Source organism: Gouania willdenowi, chromosome 6, assembly GCF_900634775.1.
Source record: "Gouania willdenowi chromosome 6, fGouWil2.1, whole genome shotgun sequence".
NCBI lineage: Eukaryota > Metazoa > Chordata > Actinopteri > Blenniiformes > Gobiesocidae > Gouania > Gouania willdenowi.
The window spans coordinates 66,276,853-66,300,949 of record NC_041049.1 but is presented as its reverse complement, the minus strand read 5'-3'; the positions used below and the strand labels follow the sequence as shown (position 1 = coordinate 66,300,949).

Here is a 24,097-nt window from a genome sequence, read left to right as displayed (position 1 = left end):
CACTGCATAAATCAGGTGTTTGGTCTTTGTCCCGTCCTAGCTGTGTGAAGACCTTAAGTTCAAGCGTCACAACAACTCTTTGTGCTGGTCTCATGAGGAGTTAGCCTCACGGAGGATGGAGGAGGAGGGGAAAGTTTGTACTCACATCCTATACGTGCGATACATTATTCTGCTCCGGAAAAAAAGGCAGAATGCAGAGAGAGGAGGAGGAAGTCACAGAGGAGGAGAAATGAGGGGTTAAAGAGGCAGAGTAACCCAACATGCAGTTACACCAGGAAACACCAGGACAACCAGAGGAGGACAATTAGTCAAGAGCAAAAGTCAAACCCCATCATTCCAACTAAGAACCACAGCACCAGACGTTGTGGAAGGGTTTTTTTTTTTCTTTTTTTAAATGATTAAAATAAAAGGGAAAGGAATCAGTCAACATGCTCATGAAACAGAATCACAGTTTGGGGATAAAGGTCATTTGCATATTTCACAACTCATCTATAAATTATTATATGTTAAACAGTTAGTTCTGACCAAGTCATTTGATTGGACAAGAGACATTCCATTTGTGCTGATATAGAGTAATAACAGCACTGGAACTTTTTACAGAAAGTTTAATCACAACAATGACGTCATTGATTAGATCGGCGAATTAAGACATTACAGCACACATTAATTGCATAAAATGCTAAATATCGGCCGATCCGATCAGTGTAAAGCCTACTCTGCATTACTCTAATTAAAAAGGTTGTCTCACCATCATAGGATATTTGTGATATTTTTATTTATTCAGTGGAATTTTTTCTACTGAAACTGTTTCTTCAACCATCCTCTGCTAATCTGGCTTCTTCCTGCCTCGTCATGCTGTTATCTGGACTCAGGGCAGACCTACTTGAGCTTGTTGAGGTCGTCCTGCGCAGGCTTGCGGAGGAAGGTGGCGTTGGGGTTGGTGGGCTGTTCCCTCCGAGTCCTCTCTGAGGCAACCTGCTTGGGGGGAGGTGCTGAAGCTTTCTTTGCTGACCGCTTGATTCTCTCCTCCAGCATGCTCATGTCCTTCTCCGACAGCTGAAAACACACACGGTGGTGAATTAAATTAAACAGCACAGATGATTTTTCTTCTTCTTTTGTTGAGACAGCAGACATGTCTCCATCTTACATTTCCAATCAATTTGTAGACCTGTTCCCCACACGTGTTGTACACAGATACCACTGTGTTGAGGGCGGCATTGCGGACAGATGTGTCCCTGTCCCCGATGTGGACAGCGATCTCCTTGAGAGACTTTGTTGGAGTCGGCTGGCAGACGTTCATGCCGTAGCCTTCAATCAAACAGCCAAGCTCCTCAAGACACTCTACAGATATGAGGAGAGCAGAGGAAGATCAACTTTTTATCCATTAAACAATACAAAGCTCCACAGTTTGTGAGCCATGAAGCAACAAGAGTTTATGTATTTATATCACTTCCTTAAAGATACATCACACAATTGTGAAATACATGAAAGTCAAACTAAATATACGCTGAGAATCTCCATGAAGACACTTACGATTTTGATCCCAAGCAAAAGTCAGTCACACATTTTTTTTTTTTAAGACCTTTTCAAACCCTTGTGCGGTTAGTGAGTTAGTAAAGTGTGGAAGAATGTGAGACAATGAGATGCAAAGTACAACTTTCAGAAAGTGTAGGAGGGGCACAAAAACACTGAACAACTAACATTAGATCATCAATACTGTTGTGGCGGTTTTTGGATGAATGAGACCGAGCCAAGTTTTAGGGTTGCTGGTCAGATGCGGACACAAGGTTTATTTGGTCAATGGGTTTTGGAGGCAGACCGGTCTGGGATTCAGAGGTTTCCGTGTGTGTGTGTGTGTACCAATGAATCTGCCGTTGCTCTGTGCTCTCAGGGTTTTGTATGATGCTGATAGCGGTAGTCATAACAATGACAGAAGAGACCTTGGTAAGTGTACAATGGTATCTGGCCTGCTTTGGGCAGTCTGACCAGAAAAGATTCTATCACATATCAAATATCCTATAATAACAATCACTATTAAAAACTTCTACAACTGTATGACACTTTATTTTGGAAATCTAAATCCAGATGTATTTACTTGGTTTCTATAGATCAAATTGAAGTACTCTGAACACCATCACTACAGTCATGCTTGATTTTTACTTTTGAGGGATGCTGATGATTGAGAATTGGGAATGCAGAGCAGGTTAGACCTACCAGCTCTTTGCTTGGAGTTTTTGGATTTAGTTCCTTCCATTAAGAATGTAAAAACCTTGGACGCTGGGTAGACCTTACACAGCATAGTCAGAATGGCCCGCACATCTTTACGAACCACGTCTTTGGACTCTCCCACCTGAGAATAAGACCAAGAGAGAGTAAGCAAAAAGAAAAATGACACTACAAAGAGGCGATGTGGTTCTTTATACTGACCTTTAGGATCAAGTAGGGCACAAAGGAGTTGGCCTCGTACTCTGTAAAGTGGTAATTCTCCCGGTTCAGCATGGCAAACAGCAGCTTTAGGTACTCTAGCACTTTCATCAGTACAGTGGTGTTGGTATCAAAAAAACGCAGCGTGAACCACTTCAAGATCAGGTCCAAGCAGCCGATAGTGGCCTCACTTTCACTTTCTAGTCTCTGTTAAAACAGTGAGACACAAAGCAGCGGCTTCAATACCCAAACTCCATGTGCTGACCCTCTCAGGCACTTCAGATATCAGTCAATGGCAGTTTTGTGTTTTTTTTTTCTCTCCAAAATTTTGAGTTTTACTATTATAGGGGTGCTGCAGTTTCCCAAGGTGCAATTCAAGCAACTTAAACATTAGCAGAAGTTTCTCGTTTTGTATTTTTCTTCAAATACAGACAGAAATGCCTGCCTGTAAGTGTTACCACAAGCTGTTCACGTGTAATCTGTAGCATACAATGACAACTTGCTCAGTTTGTAGTGCAATTACATGGGTACTGTCACTGATTGTCAACAGTCTATGACGTTAATTTGCAGCTTTTTTCTCTTGGCAACTGTGCTCAATCCTTTACATTGTGTAAACATGTGTACAATAATCTTAAGAGAGCTTTAAGTGGGAGGCAATAAAAAAAACCTACGTCAATCATGACCCCGATGGCTTTGACCTGTCTCTGGAAGTCAAAGTGAAACAGCTCATCTTGCAGCCACTTGGCAAAACAGGTGGACATTTGAGTTTTCAGCTGCTCCACGTATTCATCCCGAGGTGTCATGAAGTTCCACTTCAAAATCTGCAATGCAACATTAGAAGCCCTGAAATCCCAAAACACAGTAATAATGATCATCTTGTCTGAGTAAGCACTTCACTTACCTTCAGCTGCTTCTCCTCTTTAATCCTTTGTTCCTTGGCATTGGGAATGAGGGTGAAGATTGGCCCAGACTTGTCTTCATCATCCTTCAAGGTTTTTCCTGCTGGTTTCTTAGCAGCTGCGCCCTACACGAGGAGGAAACATTGCGAGTGAGAGAACAGTCTAGGGGTTCTTCCAGTCTCTTCGACATGTTTCCATCATTGTGAAACAAACTTGATTGATACATATTTATTAGTGAGGTCACTTTTAGATCAAACAACCATGTTAAAAGCTACCGGGCATTGAAATCTCTGATCACTGCAGGGCAGGGTTGGGGTCAAGTACATGTTTCAGTTACAATTACATTTTCAATTACCCATGTTCAATTACAGTTACGGTGACCAGCATTTTTTACAATTACAATTAAATTACAATTATTTTTTATCCTCATAAAGTCAATTGCAATTATGTTCTTAATTACAATCAATCACAATCACTGAGCTTGAAATAAATAAGCTTGTGTTAGCATCTCTTATGATAACGGGTCCTAAATCAGCTGTAAAATACACTAATAACAAATATCTATTATCTAATTTCTTTCCTATCTATTGGTTACCTTGTTAGGCTTCCTAATCAAAAAAAAACAGATTTTAACATTTTTGGTGTGGGCATTAGAGCCTTTTTAGTGTTAGTATACCCATAGATTAATTTTTTTTTTTTTTTTAATGGTAAAATGTGGGAAAGCCTGATATGAAACATATTTCAATAAATGTTGACTACATGTGTAGAACTGTACTTAGACCTGTAATATTGTTAACTAGTTTAGCGTTAATTTATAATTGATCATTTTTATAGAATTTTCATGGCAATTACAAAGTCAATTTTCTAAATTCAATTACAATTTAATTACGATTACACCTGCAACATATTTTTAAAATTACAATTATAACTGACCGTGCTGCAGGGAATATCTGCAATATTGAGTTGAGACTAGATAATCTTGACTGTACTCGGGTATGAGTACTGTCCTAACACATGCATACTACAATTGGAGTTTACAACTGTGTGTGACTGAACGTATCCTTCCATGAAACAGCAACGTGTTGGTCTACTACCGGTTTTATACCTCAAATAAACTGGTACAAGCCTGTGGCTCCCTGAAAGCTTCAGCTGGGTATGAGAACAACTATTTCAAATAAAATTGAATGATTGCTGGTCTGTAAATGTAACAAAATGTGGAGTTTCCTGACTGAGAAAGGCAATAAACAAAACTTGGAAAACAAATACCATGACAGTGATTCCATGTGAGTTTATACAGGGGAGCAGTGTTTAAACGTGAAGACAGGAGAGGGATGATGTTATCTCGAAAAGCAGAACTCGGTGCAGGTTAACAGACAAGACATGTTCATGCAGTGACTGGACAGTAAGTGGCAGCATGCAGATTTATTTCAGGCCAGCAGCCTGTTACACTTGGGCTGTGCTTCACCGGCGGTTATTAGTGATTAGTGAGAGACACTAAACCCATGGCTTAGGACGCCCGTTTGCATCTCTACCTGCTGGCTGCCAGTAGCAGCCTTGGCTTTGCTGGATGGTTTTTTTAAACCATTACAGTCCTTGTCCTTGGAGGGAGGGGGAGGGACAGGGTCCTCGGGAGAGGAAGGAGGCTAAGCGAGTTGAAAATTAACAAAGTCGTCAGAAATCCACAACACGATCATGATCAGGTACCGACAAAACGGAAATGCGTGCAGAAAAAATAAAGGAATGGCAGGGTAACAATGATGAATGGTGAAACAATGAGTGGTGTCTACTTTTAAGGCGACTTCTTCAGCTCATACAATAGATTTTTAACGCCGTCATCTGATTTAATGCATGCATTCCATTGATTTCTGTGTTTAATATTTTTTCAATATTTTTTTCTGACAAAGACCTCCAATTTAAACCACAAAAAATTTCACTAATAAAAATGTTGCTCTAAATTTATCAATTCTAAATTTATCTCTGTTACATCAAACCTCTAAACAGTGAGAACTGCACAGAAATAAATATCTGTAAAAAGAGAAATGCAGATCAAAAGATGCCTTTAACTTTGCTACTTGAGCAGACGACTTAGAAATTAAAGTAAAATAGAAGATAGTTTTATAGTGTCTAAAATGTGCCCTTGCTATGAGCATACACTAGTGGCCAGTAAAAGCAGTGGCTGATTTTTAAAGACCTACCTTTTTAGCAGCCACCCCCCCTCTGACTTTCTTTGCTTCCGGTTTACTTTCCAGATCATCACAAGCCGACTGGGACCTGGAGGCTTCAGAAGACAGCAGGAGTTAGTCTGAGTTCATCATTGATCAGCTAGTAGAGAAGTGCCTGCATTCTTTAATGCCACAATCTTAAACTTTTAAAGTTTAGGTGTTGAAAAGTTTCCATAAACCTAAATGAAAATGTATTGATTTCTTCAATTTTCACTTTAAGAAATCTAATTCTTGGGCAAAAGCACCGATTGGTTTTCAAACGGTTTCAGTTCTCCAACATATCGTAACACAGTTTTTCCAATGAATTCAAATGGTTGTTCCAAACATCATGGGGAACTAATAGAGCTGCTGCACAGTCAAGTTCCTATGGATCCATGTCTGGGAAAAACATCTTACCTGAGAATATCAAGAATTTTATGATGCATTATAAAGATATCTAAACACCTCCACCTCTTTTGGTTCCTAATAAATACAATATTTAAAAGAATCTAGTAGTAAACTAGCCACTCTAAAATGATGACCAACCTGAGGGTGCCCTGCTGGTCTCTGATGATCCTTTACCGCCCCCTGCTTTGGCTGGAGCTGCAGGTTTGGCCGGCATTACAGCTCGAGCCTTTTCCAGCATGGCCACAACTGGATCTTTGGAGGTGGGCTGCAAAGAGAACCTGACTAAATGAAATGTGGGATGCATAGATATGGACGGTTAAAACACTCCCTGTAGGACATATCTGTACCTTGAGCTTCCCAGTGGCTTTGTTCATCTTGTCGTAACCCAGATGCATCATGAACATTGGCAGTGCATCCTGTGCCTTCTTTCTCACATCTCCGTTCCTGTCCTCTAAGCAGGCATACAGCTGTGGGATGCACAGCATCAGGTCGCCAGGAGCAGTCCTTAAGGTGGGCAGCTTCTCTGCCAGCCAGCCGAGCAACTGCAAAAACACAGTTGGTGAAACTAAAGTCTCCATCTGATCAACTCAGAGGAAAAGGAGGAGCTCCAGGGTCTCTTTTCTATTACCTCCTGTCGTTGAAACGGGTTCTCCCTTTTCAGCTCCTCAGACAAGTCATCTCCCTCAAGCCAGTCCTTCATCCCAGTCTGTTCGACCCAGGCCTGAAGAGTCGTCATGGCAGCCGTTCTCACATTAGTCTGGAGACGCACACAGGAAGAGAGGCTGTAAATTTCCCTCCACAAACTTAAATAAAGGATGGCAGCACAATTTTGGGGGTACCTTGCTGTCTCCCAGGACAGTGATGATAGGCATCCCCAGGGATTTCACATGCTGCTTCAGACCTGGTCCCATCGCTGTGGCTAACTGCTGCAGGATAGTCAGAGTTTGCTGCACCTATGGGACAAAGTGGGTGCTGCTCGGTCAGCTGAGATTGCAGCCTTTAATGATTTCAGCTATTTTCAGAAGAAGAAAAGCTAGGTTTAGAGTCCCTTGTATACAAAAAACTGTCAGGGAGACCTGTAGCTGCTATGCAGGAAAACCGCCTGTCATCAGAAGAGCATAAAATCATATTTTTTAGCCTCAAATGAAGGTCAATACATCTGAATGCAGCTGTTTTGGCTAAGTTAAATTGAATAATAAACCACAACTTACTATCACCAAGCTGCACAAAACAGCAGCGCATTCAACAGTAGATGTAGGCAAGCAACAAAATGTTATGACAAGAACATCATCGTGTTTATGAGGAAAGGTGTTCAAAGGTTTCAAATTTCTCGCACCAAAATCTTGTTGGAGTCGCTGAGTCGACCCTTCAGGGCCAGCGGCAGCTCGCCAATGTTGGCTGTGATAAATTTGGCCTCAGAGATAATAGCTGCAGCCTCATCCAGTCCCTCCTTCCTTATCTTCCAGTTCTTATCACTGATTTTGGACACCAGGTCATCCGTGATCTTGTCACTGAGAGGGAAGAATAAAGAATCAGGTTGCAGCTTCGTTTCAATTTATTTACATTTAATTCTCAATATGCTATATTTATTTTAAATTTTATTTAGAAAGTGCTTTACAAAGGTAAGACATCAGAGATATTATCATTATAAAGGACTTGGTTGATGCTGCTGAAATACCTGATGTCTGTTCGAGGCAGCAAGTCCATGATATCTTGTCCTCCTCCTCCTCCATCTTCGTCCTGCTCCTCTCCATCATCTGCCTCTTCCTCGGCTGCAGCTTTCTTGGTGGATTTCGATGGAGCTGGAGGCGACTGCCCCTTCATCTGTGGGAAAACAAAAACACAAAATCAGTAATTATTAGTCAGGGGTCAACATGAGGACATCTATATCAAATTATTATATATACAGATTTTTTAACACATTCATTTCATTGTATTTCTTAATTAATTATTGTTTCCACTATTCATGTGTTGACAAATGAGCAACTCCATGGTTGTGACAAAAACAATAACCAATTTTTTGCACATAAGAGAAAAAGGAATCTTTACCTTCTCAAATTCTGTGTCGATCTGAGCAAGCAGAGCCGGCTTCTCATCCTCAAAAAACATCCTCAGAGGAGCTCCCATGTAGAGATACATGACTCCCAGTAGGGTAATGGCTGCTGTCCGCACGCCTGGGTTGGTCGCACCGAGAGCAGTCTTCACGTTACTGATGAACGCCTTCACGTTGATTCTGCAACGGGAGGAAGATCAAAGTTCAGACATGAATTGAAGTTAATTAACTACTTAATATGTCAGGGCAGCTGTGCAGAAACATGCTGGCTTGTTTGTGACAATATTCACACAATCAAGACAATTCTATGCGAACAAGAAACGCTTATTTCTATGGGAGCGAGGATAAGTGCTGCAAAGCATGGGCTTCAAAACACAATGAGAACCCAAAAACAGCACAAAAACATGACTTAAGTTGATTGGAGTCTTTAAATTGCCCGTAGGAGTACATGGGAATGTGAGTGGTTGTCTGTCCGTGTGTATGTTGCCCTGCGATGGACTGGTGCCCTGTCCAGGATGTACCTCCGCCTTGCGCCCGATGACAGCTGAAGATAGTCAGTGTAATTTCTGATTTTAAAAACACATTTATTGGTTACATTTATAGAAAAATTACAGCAGATATGTACTTGAAGCCATCAAAATTTGTTGCCCCAACTTAAAATTGCCCACAACAACCAAGAGTCTCTGGTCACAAGACTGAGGAGGGACTTAGCAATAAAAATCTGAGGCATCATTTTCTTGCCTGCATCAACTTAAGCTGTATGGAAGTCGTTATGTTCAAAATTAGTCACTCTTAAACCCAAAGGTTTGTTTGTGTCGCACAAATGCAGCACTCCACTTTGACAAATTATCAAAAAAAGTTCAAGACTGCTGCTGCTTTTAGGCAGATAAGCCTCTTAAGAGGTAGCCAAACAGATGGCATGTATCAAAAACAAATGGTGCATAGCAAATGTACATTGTTGCACTTGAATGAAAATAACTGAATATACCAGTAATAAGGCCTATATTAGATTGTTTATAGCCATGGTTTCTTTGGTGTGACTGTAGCGTGAATTATAAAGACTGCAGGTTTACCCAGCAAAGCCGAATTCCTTCATAGCATTGGCGAGCCAGTTCAGAGTTTCCGCCTGGTTTTTTGGATTCTTCTGTGCAAATGCCATAGACATCACCTGGGAAAATAGATATGTATGATGATAAAACAGAACACTCCTTATGCAGATCAAACAATCCACAGAAACAAAGTAAGACCTGCTCTGCAGTCCACGGCAGTGAGCACGCTTCCCCGATAGCAGTCATTCCTTCTTTGGCGTTACCACCACACTTGACGTCTCCGACTTTATCCACCAAACCATCCAACACCACAGACGCTGAAGTCTTGGAAAACTGTCCCCTCTGAGCGATCAGAGCCACCACGTGAAGTTTTAGCTGCATTACCTTCATGATGGGGAGGAAAAGCCATGTCATTATAACAGACAATACCCTGCATGCTACTCTTTCTACCAGGAATTAGACATAGATGTGCTACCGTGAATAAAATACATTTTTGAAACCTGAGAACAGTAGATAGTAACGCACTATTTCGTTAATAACACATGGAATAGAGTAACACTATGATCAATGTGCAGATATATTGATGCAAATCTTGTCTGCAAAAAAATCAGGAAAAAAAACAGTAAACTCATCTTGACACCAGTGACTTGATTTGTGAAAAATGAAAACATTTAATGACACTCATTATGTAAAAAACTTTGTTTTTTTTGTTTTTTTTAAACAAAGCACGCAAATGAAATTATCTTTGGTTTAAATTTTATTTTTCACTTGTTTTTTTTCCAGCAAGTTACAGCCATTACAGCTCGAATTCAGTTCCTATAATGTATTATTCCTTTATGTTAGTGTGTGATGAGGAGTAATACGATACAGATGAGTGGTAACACTTACCTGGAAATTTGTCTCCTTAAAGCCGGGTTTTTTAGCCAGCATCCTGACCAAGGCTTGGCAAGGCATAGCAGTCTTATCCATGGTTTCAACAGCCTGCAAGCAAGCAACATAAATGAATACACGCAATCTGACACCACCCACATACAGTTTTGCACACGTTATCAAGCAAGGCCTTTATGTTTAAATCTTCTTCCTCATGTGAAACTACCCCCAAGTTTCTTGCATGCAAAATGTATTTGATGGAGTGACTCACCATGACAAATTCAAATATTACATTTACTTATCAAGGATAAAATTATGTACATTATGAATAAACGGGAAACTCACCCTTTGGAACTCCTCCATACTTGCAAGTCTCTCCTTCCAGTTAGCAGAATCCAGTTGCTGGAGACATGAGGCAGGCAGGACCCCAGCAGCCAGGTCCTCACATGCCTCAGCCTGAAAAGATAGAACATATTCAACCAAACATGTGGCATCACGATAGTACAGAAGTGGCTGAGAAAAGAACGGCAAGCATCACAATGAAAATACAAGAATACTATATTACATGATGCTGTTACAATTAAAAAAAAAAATATATATATCATTGGTTAATTTTGTTGTTGCAAAGTTTTGAATAGCTGTGCACCATCTGGAGTAAAAATTGCAATGTCATTGTTTGAAGAACACAGTCATACTTACAGAGAGCTCTGTCTCTGTGAAGTCTTTGCTCTCTGGTGTCTTCTTGGATTTCCCTGCAGCTGCAGACCCCACTTTGCCTTTTTTTGGAGGACCACCAGATGCCTGCAGAGCAAAAGTGTGGAGTTAAGTTGAAACTACTCATCGACAGACAATTGACCACAGTTTAAACCCTTTGATGTTTTAAGTGGACTGTTACCTTGCTGGCTGCAGCATGTTGGCTCTTCTTTGGTGGACCGGAGGACTTGGGTGGAGCCTCGGCAGGCGGGGCTTTTGCTGCAGGTTTCTTCTCTGCTCCTCCTCCTCCTGCCCCCTTCTTACCACCAGGAAGCTCCACTTTATCAGCACTCTCCTTTATCTGTTCACATTTTAACATATATGCTTTGTCAGAGTAGACACTTCAGCACAGAAACGTGTAGATTTATTTAAACTTTGTTTAAGACTGATGTAGAGGAATCAATGCTGTTGTGCCGACTCAGTCATTTCGGATTGTTACCCTGTCCAGTTTGAGTTTGTCCAAGTCTGCCAGGAAAGGGTTTACAGCTTTCTCTCCCACAACCTTCATGGCCGTCCCCAGAGCTTCGAATGCAGCGTCACGGACCTCTGGAGCAGAGTCATTCACTTGCTGTAATGAAGATAAACAGACACAGGTTCGCCTTCATGTTAAGATGTATCAGAGTAGCGATCGCCATTATGTTTGCTTCTCTAGTCACTGGCACCACAGCGGGGTTGGTGTGCACACTGGTTATAATATTGTTTGTTTTTTACAATTCTTCTGGGTGGAGGGCATTTAACAGCAATTAACTGAGCTGCAAAAGAGTTGCACCTCCGTTTGTCCCTGTAGAGACCATATTGATGCCGAAATCACAAAACCTATTTGAAAAAAAAGATGCTAATTCAATTTTAAATTGCTATATATATATATATATACCCTTTTACCATAGGTATCCGTCAACAAATCCATCAAATGTAAACTGACATGGCCAGGGAAATATTCTTTGTTGGTATTAAAATTCATACCAGGACTATTCTTTGCTTACAGTTAAATCAAAGCTAAGCTAAAACATTATTAAAGAAACAAGCACTTTTCAGAAAGTGCAAAGATTTCTTGGCTGATAAATCACCTGTGAACAGTATTTGAATAAACTACAGATAAAAAAAAAAAAAAAACAAAAAAAAAAAAAAAAAAAAAAAAAAAACAGTACATCATGTCTGTTACCTTGATTAGAGCTGCGCAGAATGGCTTGAGGACACTCTTGGGCAGTGTGGCCTGAATGCAATGTCTGAATGATCTGGCCAGAAAAAGAGAGGCCTGCTGTTTGATAGATGGGTTCTTGTTGTCCATCACGGCCAAAATGTCCTCTGACAAGTTCTGCAAGGTCGTCTGGGAAAAAAAAAAAAAAAAAAAAAAAAAAAAAAAAAACATACATATAAACACTTAGGGGAGATTAGGAAGTGGTTGGAGATGCATTAGAGGCTGTCGAGTCAGCAGAGAGCTCCATTTATAACTGCAGATATTGAGTGGGAAGAGTATGAAGCATGAGATCAGATGTACTGTAGAGGTGGATTAAGTTAGATCCTACTTATTTATATCAATGCTTTTGATCAACAGGACATTAACACAAGAAACCTACAATAATGCTTTTAACCCCATTTTAATTTTGTCTTGAAATCATAATTCTTTAAACAAATTTCAAAATCTGTTCTTGCGTTTGGTGGAGGCAGAAAATATGCTTGTGATTAAGATTTGGTTAGAGGGTGAACACAATACTAGTACTTACTGTGAGGAAGATGGCATCAATGGCCTCCTGCAGTGCCTGGACCACCTGAGGCTTCTTCTCCTTGAACTTCTCCAGAATAGTTGAGACCACCTGAAAGACATTGAACTCAGATCTATTAAAAACACAGCCATTAGTTATGCTTACGGCCAACGAGCTGAATGTTAAAACCAGCAGAAATCTAGCTCCAATGATGACAATCGCATCTCACTCCATAGAATAGTGATGATTCCTTCTGGTATTGACCATTTTACTTCAGCATACCTAAAACCCCTAGTTTGTGCACATTTAACCATTTTAACTAATAGCAATTCAAAACAAGTCTTTTAAAAAGCCAAAAAAATGTTTTATATATTATATATATATGACGCAACATAAGGAATACATAGACCGCAGTGTATTGGAGAACATTATCGAATTTGCTCTTTTCTGAGTTGTTTGGTATAGAATGCCAGAAAATCAGACATAAAAAAAGCTTAATGTGGACCATCAGGTTAGCTGATCCTAAAAACATCCAACCAGAAATAAAAAGCGTAACTTCTGAAATTGACCTCCAGACATGAGATGGTAAAAGAAAAAAAATCACTTGTGGCCACAAAATACTAATTTGTAAATTGTGACCACAAATACTACATTGTGGTCCTCGTCGATACCATATTGCTTTTATTTATGTTGTACAATTGTTAAAAGGTTCAATATGTAAGTGTGTGTAGCTCTATTGTTTTTTTTAACATGTCTGAGGTTATGTAGCTTTGTGTAATTTAAAACTATAAATTTTTATTAAACTTGGACACTTTCAGTTCAGCCCACAGCCATCTGTCACACTTACCAGTCCAGCATAGGTTCCAAACTTTTTCCTGAGACCAGTGGCCAATCCAGCCAAGCATTTAGCTGCCAACGACACCAGCATCACGTTAGCATCTTTACCTATAACCTGCAACATGAGTCAGTGGAGCAGAGATTTCAGATTCCTTAATCTCAAGTGGCACCATGCTAATCAACAAGCTGCTCACCTTCTTTAAGGCTCTGACGAGGTCTCCATATTCTCCGCTCTCCAGTTTGAGGTTCTTGGTCAGAACCTCGACAGCTTCCAGGGCTTCTTTTCGTTCCTGCCACTTTTTAGCTTCCTGTAAACATTCATGGCCGAGATGAGTAGCTGAGCACGGCTATTTTTATATAATTCTTCAGACATTTTGATGAGGTTTATGATGATTGTAAACTGTCAAATTTGGACTGAAACCTGACTTTCTTCCTCAAACCTTCCACAGCATGAAAAGCAGTCATGAAAAGCAGTAGGCTCATTAGGATACGGCTTCATCAATCCTGTATCTTAATCATTAAACAACTTCTGCAATAAAAGAGAAAAGCTAAAGCGTGTGTCAATATTAGCACAGCTACATTTAGACTGTGTTCACACCCAGATAATCCGCCCAAGCCAGGCAAACTATCATATTAGGCCCGAGTCCAGGTCTATATTGGTGTGAAAACACCCAAATACTGTTAAGTTTATAAAACATAAGGAAACAAATCAACTGTAAAAAAGCCACTTGTTTTTCCTTTAAATTAAATACATTAAGTTATAACATTATGAAAATATAAATTATACTCGCTCTCCATCATCAAGGATAGACCTTTTCATTTTGATCTTCCACTGACATACAATGTCAACCCAGCAGAGACTTTGTCACCACAAATAGAGCTTAACGCACCAATATTCTTGGTTAAAAAGCCATGGGAAATATACTGGCAGAGATGCTGTTCTTTTGGCACATAAACTTAGTTTCAGTTCAATATGCCGACATAAACTTACAATTTTGTCGTAGAAGTCTTTGGGCAACTTGGACAAAATTTCCACCGCTTCCAGAAGCTCATAAGGATCCACAGTTGCAACCGTTTCTCCTTCATCATCTTCTGTAACAAGAAGATAAATAATTTTAACCTCCACATGGTTTGTACAAGAAGCAATTGTGCTGGGATGATGAAACCTACCATCGGACTGGTCTCCACCTTGAGCTTGATGCTGCTCAAACTTTGCCTTCAAGTCTTGCTGAGAACGCAAGAACCGGGTCTGCTTAGGAGGTGATGATGGCAGCTTCACCCACTCCTCCTCAAGCTCTTTGAGCTAAATAGAGCAGAAAGCAACCACCAATGAGAATAAAAGAGAAACTGTTTAAAGTATAAGGATATTACCATAGCCTAGATGGAGAGAAAATCCCGAACCCAGACCAATAATTGGTAACTATTTACACTACAGCAGAAAAATGATATAAATAACCTACTTTTTGGAGCCTACATAATAAAGCACTGATAACTTTTTTCCTCACATCTTTAACCAACTTATTCCCCGAGTCACTGCTAAAATTGTACCCATTATCATGCAGTGGTAGCCTCAGGATAGTGGATATAGCTCAAACTACCAGCCGTACAGTAGGCTGAGAGTTTTAAACACCAGACACTAGGCTTTACACGGTCAGGATTTTTGGGGCCAATCAGATTAGAGAGTTTAAATATATCGATTTCTGATCGCATGAGGGAGCAATTGGTCTAATATGCAATATGACAAATGTAATTGATAAGATAATACAAAGGGAGCATCTGCAAAAAGTTTCAACACGACAATGACATCATAGATCGGATCAGCCAATAAGACGTTACAGCTGATCAAACAAATCGCGTGAAATGCACAAGATCATCCAATCAGATCAGCAGAAAACCTACCAGATAGTTGCTTAATAAAAGCTAACAGTCATTTTCAAGACATGGAAAATAAAACAAGTGACAGGACAGCAAATGCAAAAATCCCCATGTTGCAAACTGGAACTAGTATTACATTTTACTGTTGCCATTAAGTCAGTGAATACAACAGTCAAATCATGATTTTACTCAAACCAATAAGCAGAGCTGAAAGTATCAGGATTCAAATCTACTGAAGCACTCTGTCTATAACAACATTTACCAGATCTGCATTTATTGTTTGATGAAACTAACATAAGAAAAGTGTGTCACACCTGCACAGAGTTTATGCCCTGCAGAGGCGGCCTCAGGGCATCTCTAATCCACTTGTAGATTTCTACAGCCAGCAGCTTGGCCTCTTCCCTCACCGCCTTCTCTCGGGACTCAAACTGTTTGGATAAAATCTTCACCACTGGCTTCAACGTCACAATTTTGGATCCAAACTCACTGCAGAGAAAAAATTAGATGTAGAGGTGAGAACTTTAACGAACACAGAAGTAATGACACTTTGACGTATTCATGCAGCCATGTACACTACAGTCCAGGAGCTGCAGGCACATGTCACGGACCTGAGAGCCTTCCTCAGTGTCTCAATGCAAGCGACGACAATCTTGGGATTCTTATTGTCCAGTCCTTTGAGAAGCTCATCCTGAACCACCTCAGCCTTCTCGATCTCTATGTACATCAAGCATATGTCCATTCCCAGCTCTTTGGCTCGGGCTTTTGGCTGGTTGAATACTTTGGTCACGACACCCGACATCACTTCACCAGTAGTCCTACATTAGGGCAAACAAAATAGAGTGCTTAATTCTCAAACTTAGTTATTCACTTTGAAATGATCATAGCTGCATTAAATTAAACTGTAGTTAAAGAACTTTAACAGGGTTTCTACGGCTTCAGTTTATTTAAATTCAAGATTTTTTATTGTCATTTGAAATTCAATTCCTGAACAACTTAATAGATAACACAATTATGGAAAAAAAAACGCCACATTAATGAAAGAGTTAGGGTACATTTTTTCCAGTGTCTTATGCAGATGTGCAACCGGCGGCCAACACAGAGTAAACGTACTAAAATAATCAAAATCACTCTTAAAAACACACTAAATAACTACAAAAATAGCTAAAAAAAAAAAAAAAAAAAAATACAAAAAATAAATGTAGAAAGTCCCATTGTAACCACGTCACTGTTTTGTAGTTGGTTCCGCTGTCGTGATTGCACAACGTTACGGTAAACTATAATTTAAAAAAAACAAACAAATGTTACCATTTATTTTAAAATGTGAGACTAATTACAATTATAAAATCATACTTATGTGTTAAAATTAAAGACTATTGAAACAATGATTTAAGACTTTTCATGACAATTAAGGCCTTATTTTTAAATTCATAAATTTAATGCCTTTTAAGACTTTTTAAGGATCAGCAGGAACCCCGTTTTATATTTATGTGGATAACTTAGATTTTTTTGTGTTGTAACTAAGGTCTTATTCACCAACCTTTATCCTGAACAAACATTAAGCCTTTATTAAAGAGTTTATGTTTACATCTTGCATTTGTTAAAAACAATATAACAAAGGCTTGTGCTTTAACAAATTGGATTATGGAGTTTGTAACCCCAATGACCTAGGTAGGGGGGATATTTCATCAAATGTAGCTCAGGGTTTTTTCAAAGTTAAACCCAACAGTCTAGCTCAGTTAAGCAAGCACGTAATTGGAACAGCCATTTCATCAAAGAGGAAACACCTTAATTGTCATAGAAACAGTCTGTGCAGCAGCAAAAAACCTGTTCCTGACACAGTTTAAGGGAAGTTTTGGTTAACCTGCTGCTTAGGCTGCAGACGCACTCATGAAACCACGTCATCCTTTTGAAAGATACAAACAGACTTATACAAATAGTATTTCATACATTTTTCTTATCATCTACAGCTTTAAAGACTGTGTAAAGGAAATTCAGCCATTATCTTCTAAACACATTAAATAGGTCATAAATATAGTCCTGTAAAGACAGACAAAAACAACAACTTAAACAAAAACGACAACAAAAACAAAAAACACCACATTACATAATAGCTCCAAAGACATAAACTGTTAACAAAATTACACAATATGATAGGAATATACAGAAAAACAACAAAAATATATAAAGTGACCCCAAAAACGCACAAATTGACAACAAAAATGCAGAAAATGCCAGAAAAATACAACAAGAGCACAAAAATAACAAAAAACAAAATGACTAAAAACTGACAAAACATTAAAACCACAGACAAAACCCTTTTCCCCCGTATTAATGCTGTGATTGATCATTATTCTAAATTATGACACTTTACGTTGATAATGTGGCCCTTGGATCAGATACAATCACATTTTTGTGGCGCCCCCTGTGATAGTTGCCCGTCCCTGCTTTAACCCATAAGCCTGGTTTCTTTAAGAAGACTGATGAAATACCTTCTTGGTCTGTGACATTTATCTAAAAAACACTTTGCTGGCTATTGGAAGAGTTTAGAGTTCATCACAGACTCAATTCTGAAAAAAAATCATGGTTTCTCAGACATTTTTGTTGTTCAAACACTCATCAGTAATTTAATTGTACAAACATAGCTCTCATATTTCAATTAGGGATGCACCGAATATATTCGGCCGAATATTGCAAAAAAAAGCAACATTTGGCCTTTGGTTTTGTGAGTTAAAAGCAAGGCCGAATAGTAGCGTGTGACGCAATGATGTAATCAAACAACGTGCAGTGATTTTGAGTCGGAAAAGTGTGTGCGCATTGCTGCAGGAGCACAGCAGCAGGAGAAACACAGTTCCTCCTTTTTACACACAAACACAGCCAGACTCTTTTCTTAGCTCTCCGTTGTCCGTCACCGCGTAAACTGTCCAATTCCACTACGGAGTCCGTTGTTAGCGCTGTGAGCCACAAATCCGTAAACATCCCCATCGTTTCCTCCTTACACTACACCGGGTCTCGCTGCATAGACTGGTGTAGCATTAGCATGGAGTGCTAACAGCTGATGTGTGTAAATAATGGGTCCGTAGCTCAAGCAGCGACTCCCAAAACGATCGGCAGCAGAAAAAGTAGTGCAGTTTGGGCGTCCAATAGTGCAGTTTGTATTTACATATATGGCAATAAAGTACAATATACATATTCTATATTAAACAGCAGTGTTGTTTTAGCTGTTAGATAGTTGGAGAGGGAGGAGCTCACATTCTACGAGGCGTGTTAGGTGACGTCACCTACCAACATGGGCAAAATCCAAATGTCCCGTTTAAAGCTGACTTTATTTTTTACAAAATGTGGAATAACAAAGGAGGGAGGAAACAGAACTGTTTCAGCTTTGTACCTCTGAATGAGGCTAAAAGGATGTATATCACTGTAGAAAAACCATTATCAAGTGATTTTCTTCATCATACCTCCCCTTTAATGCACTTTAGCTTACTTTTTTGGAATGCATGTTTTGTTTTATTTGAAGGGCTAATATAAATGAAAAACTTTGTTTTGCTTTTTATGAAAAGCAAAGGCTACTGGAATATTTAAAAAATGTCAAAATATTCAATTAACATTTACTTTCTTTAAAAAAAACATGTCTAAAAATGTAATCTAGGCTATTTATGCACTATTTAAAAGAAATAGTGAAAAACTAAACAACCGCATTCGATATTTGGCCAAGCGTATTTTATTCAGCTTTGGAGTCAAATTTTCATTTCGGTGCATCTCTAATTTCAATGGCTGATATAAAGACTGCAGTGACAAAGTAACTACTATGTTAAGTTAATTCAATAAACAGAATCATTGCGAAAAAACCAAGACGTTTTTTGACAGCGATTAAACTCACTTTCCAGCCACATGAGCGTTCTCAATGAAGACCAGTGCTGCCTCCAGTCCTTTGAGCTGAGCCACGGCATTGGACTCAGTGACAAACTTCTTAATCAGTCCGAGGTACTTCCCCCACTCGGGACTCCTCTCATCACTTATCCTTTGGAACAACTTCAAAGCTTCTTCATAACCGTTCAGACGAGCCTTCCACACCTGCAGAAAGGAAAATGTGTGAGAAAAATGTGTCTGAGCAGTGTTCGTTTAGCAGTAAGGATGGGACCATTTATCACGGAAATGTCCAAAGGTTAAAATTGCTGCTAAAAAATGTAGACATGCTAATATTGTAGAAAAAAATAACGTCCTTATCTTAAATCTGGGCTGTGAAGACTGTTCTAGTTTGATGTTTTAAAAAACTTGTTTTGCAAAATTAAGGCACCGATAGGAATCTTGTTTTGAAGAATGTCATAACATGATTTAGTTTGAATTTTAGACTGGCATTAATTGTTAGTCTCTGTTTTTGTGTTTATTTGTAGAGTGGCACTTTTTGAACTTTAAATACAAAAAAATGGCCTTATTAATGTTGTTGCTTATCTTATATTCACTTGAGTTGAAGAAGTCAAACCCTTGTGCAGCAGATTCATTGCGTATTTCACTTTGGTATAAAAGCATGAAATTTGGCACAGATACTCTCTAAGGGCCACTATTTTGAAAAAAGGCACTGGCCACTCAAAATATGGGGGCTGTTTTTCAAGATGGCCGCCATTGCTACTCAATGGTTATTATGTAATGAAAAGGTCTGGTCTGGTCCGCTCGGTAGGACCAGACCTTTTCACTGACACCTTGTTTGGCCAGATCCAAGCATTTTTTGGTTGTATACATTTACAGTTATTTTGTGTTTTAGTTGTAATTTTGTGTGTTTCTGGAGTCAATTTGTACATTTTTGTGCATTTCTGTTGTTGTTTTGTGCACTTCTTGCATGAATATTGTTCAGTTTTTTGTTTTATTTTACTAATATAGTATATTTTTTATTTTAGGGCGCTCTCTCTTTAGGGCACGGTGACGGTGGCTGGATGCACACACTGGGACTATGTGCAAGCTGCTAAAAAAGTTTAAAAACAGCCAAAATGATGGATGCATTGCACACACAAACATGCGCAGTGTTTGCTGGTTTGGGTGCGCGCTCGGCTGTAGTGCACACACGTGACTATGGTGTGCAATGATTGGCTGCAGTGCATCACGTGACTAAAGGCTCTGACAATGGACAATTTTTTTTTATGAAATAATTCATTAAATGGACTATTTCAGTCCAAATAAATCCCACGTCGCACAGCTTTGAACCAAGCTGCAGCTATGTAGCAAGTATGAGCTCTGTCTGTCCCTGAACACCAGAGATATTTGAGGCACAGACACACAGAGATTCCTTGCTTTTATAGATAAGAAAAATGTTAATGTATGAATTTATATTTGTATAGCAGTGTATGCAACTGCTATCTCCCGAAGCAGCACGGACTGGAGTTAAGGAATAGTCACCTTGTGTTCACATTTCTGGTCGACGGGAAGCTTCATCCACTCACTGTCATCCCCCATCGTGGTCGTTTGGGGGCTGGGCTTCCCCTAATGTAGTCCGCTGAAGAGGAAATACAAAAACAAAACAGATCTTTGTTAAAACAACTCAATTCAATGACAGAGCTGATAGATGCATTAATCTCGACTCAAGTTTACATTCCAAGACATCACCTGACAGAACATGCTGGGAAATACACAAATGAACAATTCACTATCCAACAAAGTTTATCCGAGCTGAAAACAAACTAACGCAAAATTACTTTGAATACACTTAGGAATTTAATGATATAAAGGGACTGTGCAATGTGCAAATAACTATGAAAAAGTAGCATAATATATTAGCCTTAGGATCACATTTATCATGTCACTAGGGCTGGGCGATGTCTAAAAAAATAAATCTCAGATTTTTAAAAGAAAAATTTGAGTTTCGATTCAATTTTTGATTTTTTTCCCCCAATGCACTTAAAAATGACAGCAGACATCAGATATATTGTCAAAAGTGCAAATTTATTGTTGTGATGGTCCTCAAGGATTAAAATGCATAGAACAATCCCAAAATACAAAGTAAATGAGCCTCCATCATTCAACAATTTCAAGCGTTAACCCAGCTTCAAGCAAAAGTGCAACAGCAACTTCACAGTAGCTTACATTTTCTGATTAAGAAATCAGATATTATTACAACATATAACATCACAATTAAAAAAAAAAAAAAATTCCCTTAGCATCTCAGCATAGTGCAAATAAAAAACTAAACATGCCTGTGCTGTGGCACACATATAGCCTACTCAAAGGGTCAACAAATGTAAACAATGAGGGGGGCTGACTCAAATCACGCTACGGTAACGCACAAGGACGGAACAAGAAAAAGTCAGAAAAAACTGTAAAGGGGAAAAAAAAAAATTATATATATATATTTCGAATTTGCAGAATAAAAATCGTTTTTATCTGCAAATACAATAAATTGATTTTTTTTTTTTTTTTTGCCTAGCCCTTCATGCCACCCATAAAAATATGACCAGCAGTGAGGGGGGAGGAGAAAAAAAAGAGTAAAGATATCACAGTAAACACACAGAGCAGGAAGTGGAAGCAGAAACATCACACACAGTTAAGTGCACCAATGATGGATGCTAGGATCGTCTTACTGAAGCTGTAACGACAACAATATGAGCTGTACATTTTTAAAACCTAATTTATATCAAAATTAGGTCGTTCTAAGTAGACGTCAGTGGGATTTATAAACCGTAACTAAAGATGTTAATGACAAGTTATTTAAAGTTAAAACGGTTTCCAGACATTTAAGATACGAGTGCAGTGCCGGTAGGAAGTCTGTATTAATAAATGTATGGGCAGACTGTCTGTACATGCACGTATGAATATATACATATCTAGGTGTTTGTGTACATGTACTGTATGTATGCAAACGAAGCAAAAATAAAATAAGACAGATGAATTGTCAAGAAACAATTCAAACGCAAGGAATGTTTAAAGAGCTTAGCCTTTTACAAAGAGAGTAAGATGGAAAATAACATTCTCATTTACACTTTAAGAAAAGAGGGAACGAAGGTATATAACTATTCGTTTGGGTTTCAGTGCAATGGTACGGATTATATGAGCATAACATAAATACACACACACATATATATACATATACATATATATACACATACATATATACATATATATACACATACATATATACATATATATACACATACATATATATACATATATATACACATACATATATATACACATATATACACATACATATATATACACATATATATATATATACACACATATATATATATACACATACATATATATATACACATATATACATATACATATACACATATATACATATACATATACATATATATATATATATATATATATATATATATATAAAGGATGGATGTATTTACCTAACCAAAGCACGCACATAGCGCATTTTTAAATTCAAATGTGATTGACACATCAGTCTTTGTCAGATCATTTGACACTGCGGACACACCATGACTTTAGCTCATCACAAAGGAATGATCACCTTCTGTAAGCATCGTTTATCCACGTTAAGGAGCCTTGGACGTCCTAACAAACCTTTGCTTATAACAAAACCACCATTGACCAGCTAACCGACCATCAACAGTGACTGTTGCTAAGTTAGCACGCTAGCCCTCTCCCTCTCAAGTTACAGCAAAAATATGGACAATAGAGCACAACAGAGTGGGTTTAACATTACGAAAAGGCATGTTTAACTTATATGATAATGTTTGCATTAAAAGTTTTTCCAGGCACAGCTCATTGTATCGTGGCAGTTTGTTAATGACCGTCTTAAACTGACTGGAACCCGTTTGGGAGCTACCAGGTAAGAGGCTAACGCTCACACGGCGCCAAACACTACAAGGCCGACACACGCAGCTCAGAGCGGGCTGAGAAAATGCACAGCAGGCCGATGCACTTCCAACGGACAACAGCGGTAACTCCACAAAAACAGAGGCAGCGTTTCAGACGAGTACCGTACCTGCCTGTGTGTCACCTAGGACAATAAGCTTCTGGCAGCCGATAGACGACAGCGATAATGAGCTCAGTAGAGATGCAGTGCAGGTTGGTCTTAGAGGAAGCTCGCGCTTTTTAGCACTATCAACACTTCCGGTGTAATGAATACAAAAAGGGGTTCCCAATTATTTTTTTTAGAGGTATATATATATATATCACTGATTGTTTTTTTTTTTTTTGTTGTTGTTGTTGTTGTTGTTGTATTATCGGATTCTGTGAATTCAGATTTTTTTTTCCGTGTTTTTAATAAAAATAAATAAATAAATAATGTTTTTTTTTTTTTTTTTAATTACAAAAAGGGGACAGATTGTAGAATTTACCATCAAACGCACTAATTTGTTTGGAAATTGAACTGAAATGTATTTACAGAGAACTTTAAAAGCAATCACAATATACGCATATGGGCAAAGCAACACAATGAAGAAACGTACATAAGATCAATTAAAACACACACACACACACACACACACACACACACACACACACACACACACACACACACACACACACACACACACACACATGTTATTTAAGTATAATTTCATTATGTCTGTATGTATGTGTATATTTATAATGTGTGCGACTTTTCTTTATCAATTTATTTAATATACTTGTATATTGCTCTGCTACTCTTTTTTTTCTTTTCTAACTTTCCTTATTTTCCATCTCCACCTACATTTCCATATCTTTCTTTTCCGTATATTTGTATATTGCTGCTGTGCCGACCACATTTCCCTATCATGGCACTAATTAAGCACTTTAATCTCTTTATTACTACTTGTTTGTGGTGGGGATATTTTTGTGGGAAGGAACTGGTTGTGAATAACATTTTTAGCTTCACAAAAAAAAAGACTTGGAGGGCGGAGAGTTACATGATGGGCGGTGACAGACAACACCCTGATATATCGCTTTAGCAAACAGTTTCACCTAATGAATTCCACTTGTTTTCTAAAGGGGGAGGAAAATGACAAGCCAAAAGTCACGAACATTATTAAACGTGCAAAATAAAAACATTTACCCGTGCATAGTTTTTTTTAAT

At 38.6% G+C, this 24,097-nt stretch overlaps 1 protein-coding gene across 5 annotated transcripts in view; it reads right to left on the bottom strand.

Moving 5' to 3' along the window:
* Positions 1–23,147, bottom strand: part of ckap5 (cytoskeleton associated protein 5) — a 33,855-nt gene extending 10,708 nt beyond the window's left edge. For 2 of the 5 annotated variants that reach the window (XM_028449100.1, XM_028449102.1), the window contains exons 1-34: positions 23,024–23,147; positions 20,461–20,557; positions 18,950–19,143; positions 15,681–15,887; positions 15,387–15,558; positions 14,368–14,500; positions 14,189–14,289; positions 13,392–13,505; positions 13,208–13,312; positions 12,382–12,471; positions 11,820–11,984; positions 11,097–11,225; positions 10,800–10,958; positions 10,604–10,705; positions 10,250–10,360; positions 9,923–10,015; positions 9,233–9,418; positions 9,059–9,153; positions 7,982–8,165; positions 7,611–7,756; positions 7,269–7,443; positions 6,772–6,885; positions 6,561–6,689; positions 6,280–6,474; positions 6,071–6,197; positions 5,519–5,601; positions 4,856–4,966; positions 3,326–3,448; positions 3,096–3,245; positions 2,428–2,631; positions 2,215–2,350; positions 1,148–1,341; positions 884–1,056; positions 146–169 (exon numbers count right to left, since the gene is read on the bottom strand). In XM_028449100.1, coding sequence (XP_028304901.1) covers positions 146–169; positions 884–1,056; positions 1,148–1,341; positions 2,215–2,350; positions 2,428–2,631; positions 3,096–3,245; positions 3,326–3,448; positions 4,856–4,966; positions 5,519–5,601; positions 6,071–6,197; positions 6,280–6,474; positions 6,561–6,689; positions 6,772–6,885; positions 7,269–7,443; positions 7,611–7,756; positions 7,982–8,165; positions 9,059–9,153; positions 9,233–9,418; positions 9,923–10,015; positions 10,250–10,360; positions 10,604–10,705; positions 10,800–10,958; positions 11,097–11,225; positions 11,820–11,984; positions 12,382–12,471; positions 13,208–13,312; positions 13,392–13,505; positions 14,189–14,289; positions 14,368–14,500; positions 15,387–15,558; positions 15,681–15,887; positions 18,950–19,143; positions 20,461–20,517 — 4,481 coding nt within the window. In that variant the 5' untranslated portion in view covers positions 20,518–20,557; positions 23,024–23,147. The remainder of the gene's footprint in view (positions 1–145; positions 170–883; positions 1,057–1,147; positions 1,342–2,214; positions 2,351–2,427; positions 2,632–3,095; positions 3,246–3,325; positions 3,449–4,855; positions 4,967–5,518; positions 5,602–6,070; positions 6,198–6,279; positions 6,475–6,560; positions 6,690–6,771; positions 6,886–7,268; positions 7,444–7,610; positions 7,757–7,981; positions 8,166–9,058; positions 9,154–9,232; positions 9,419–9,922; positions 10,016–10,249; positions 10,361–10,603; positions 10,706–10,799; positions 10,959–11,096; positions 11,226–11,819; positions 11,985–12,381; positions 12,472–13,207; positions 13,313–13,391; positions 13,506–14,188; positions 14,290–14,367; positions 14,501–15,386; positions 15,559–15,680; positions 15,888–18,949; positions 19,144–20,460; positions 20,558–23,023) is intronic. The other 3 variants (XM_028449101.1, XM_028449103.1, XM_028449104.1) reach the window with 3 other exon arrangements.
* Between the last annotated feature and the right edge of the window lie 950 nt (positions 23,148–24,097).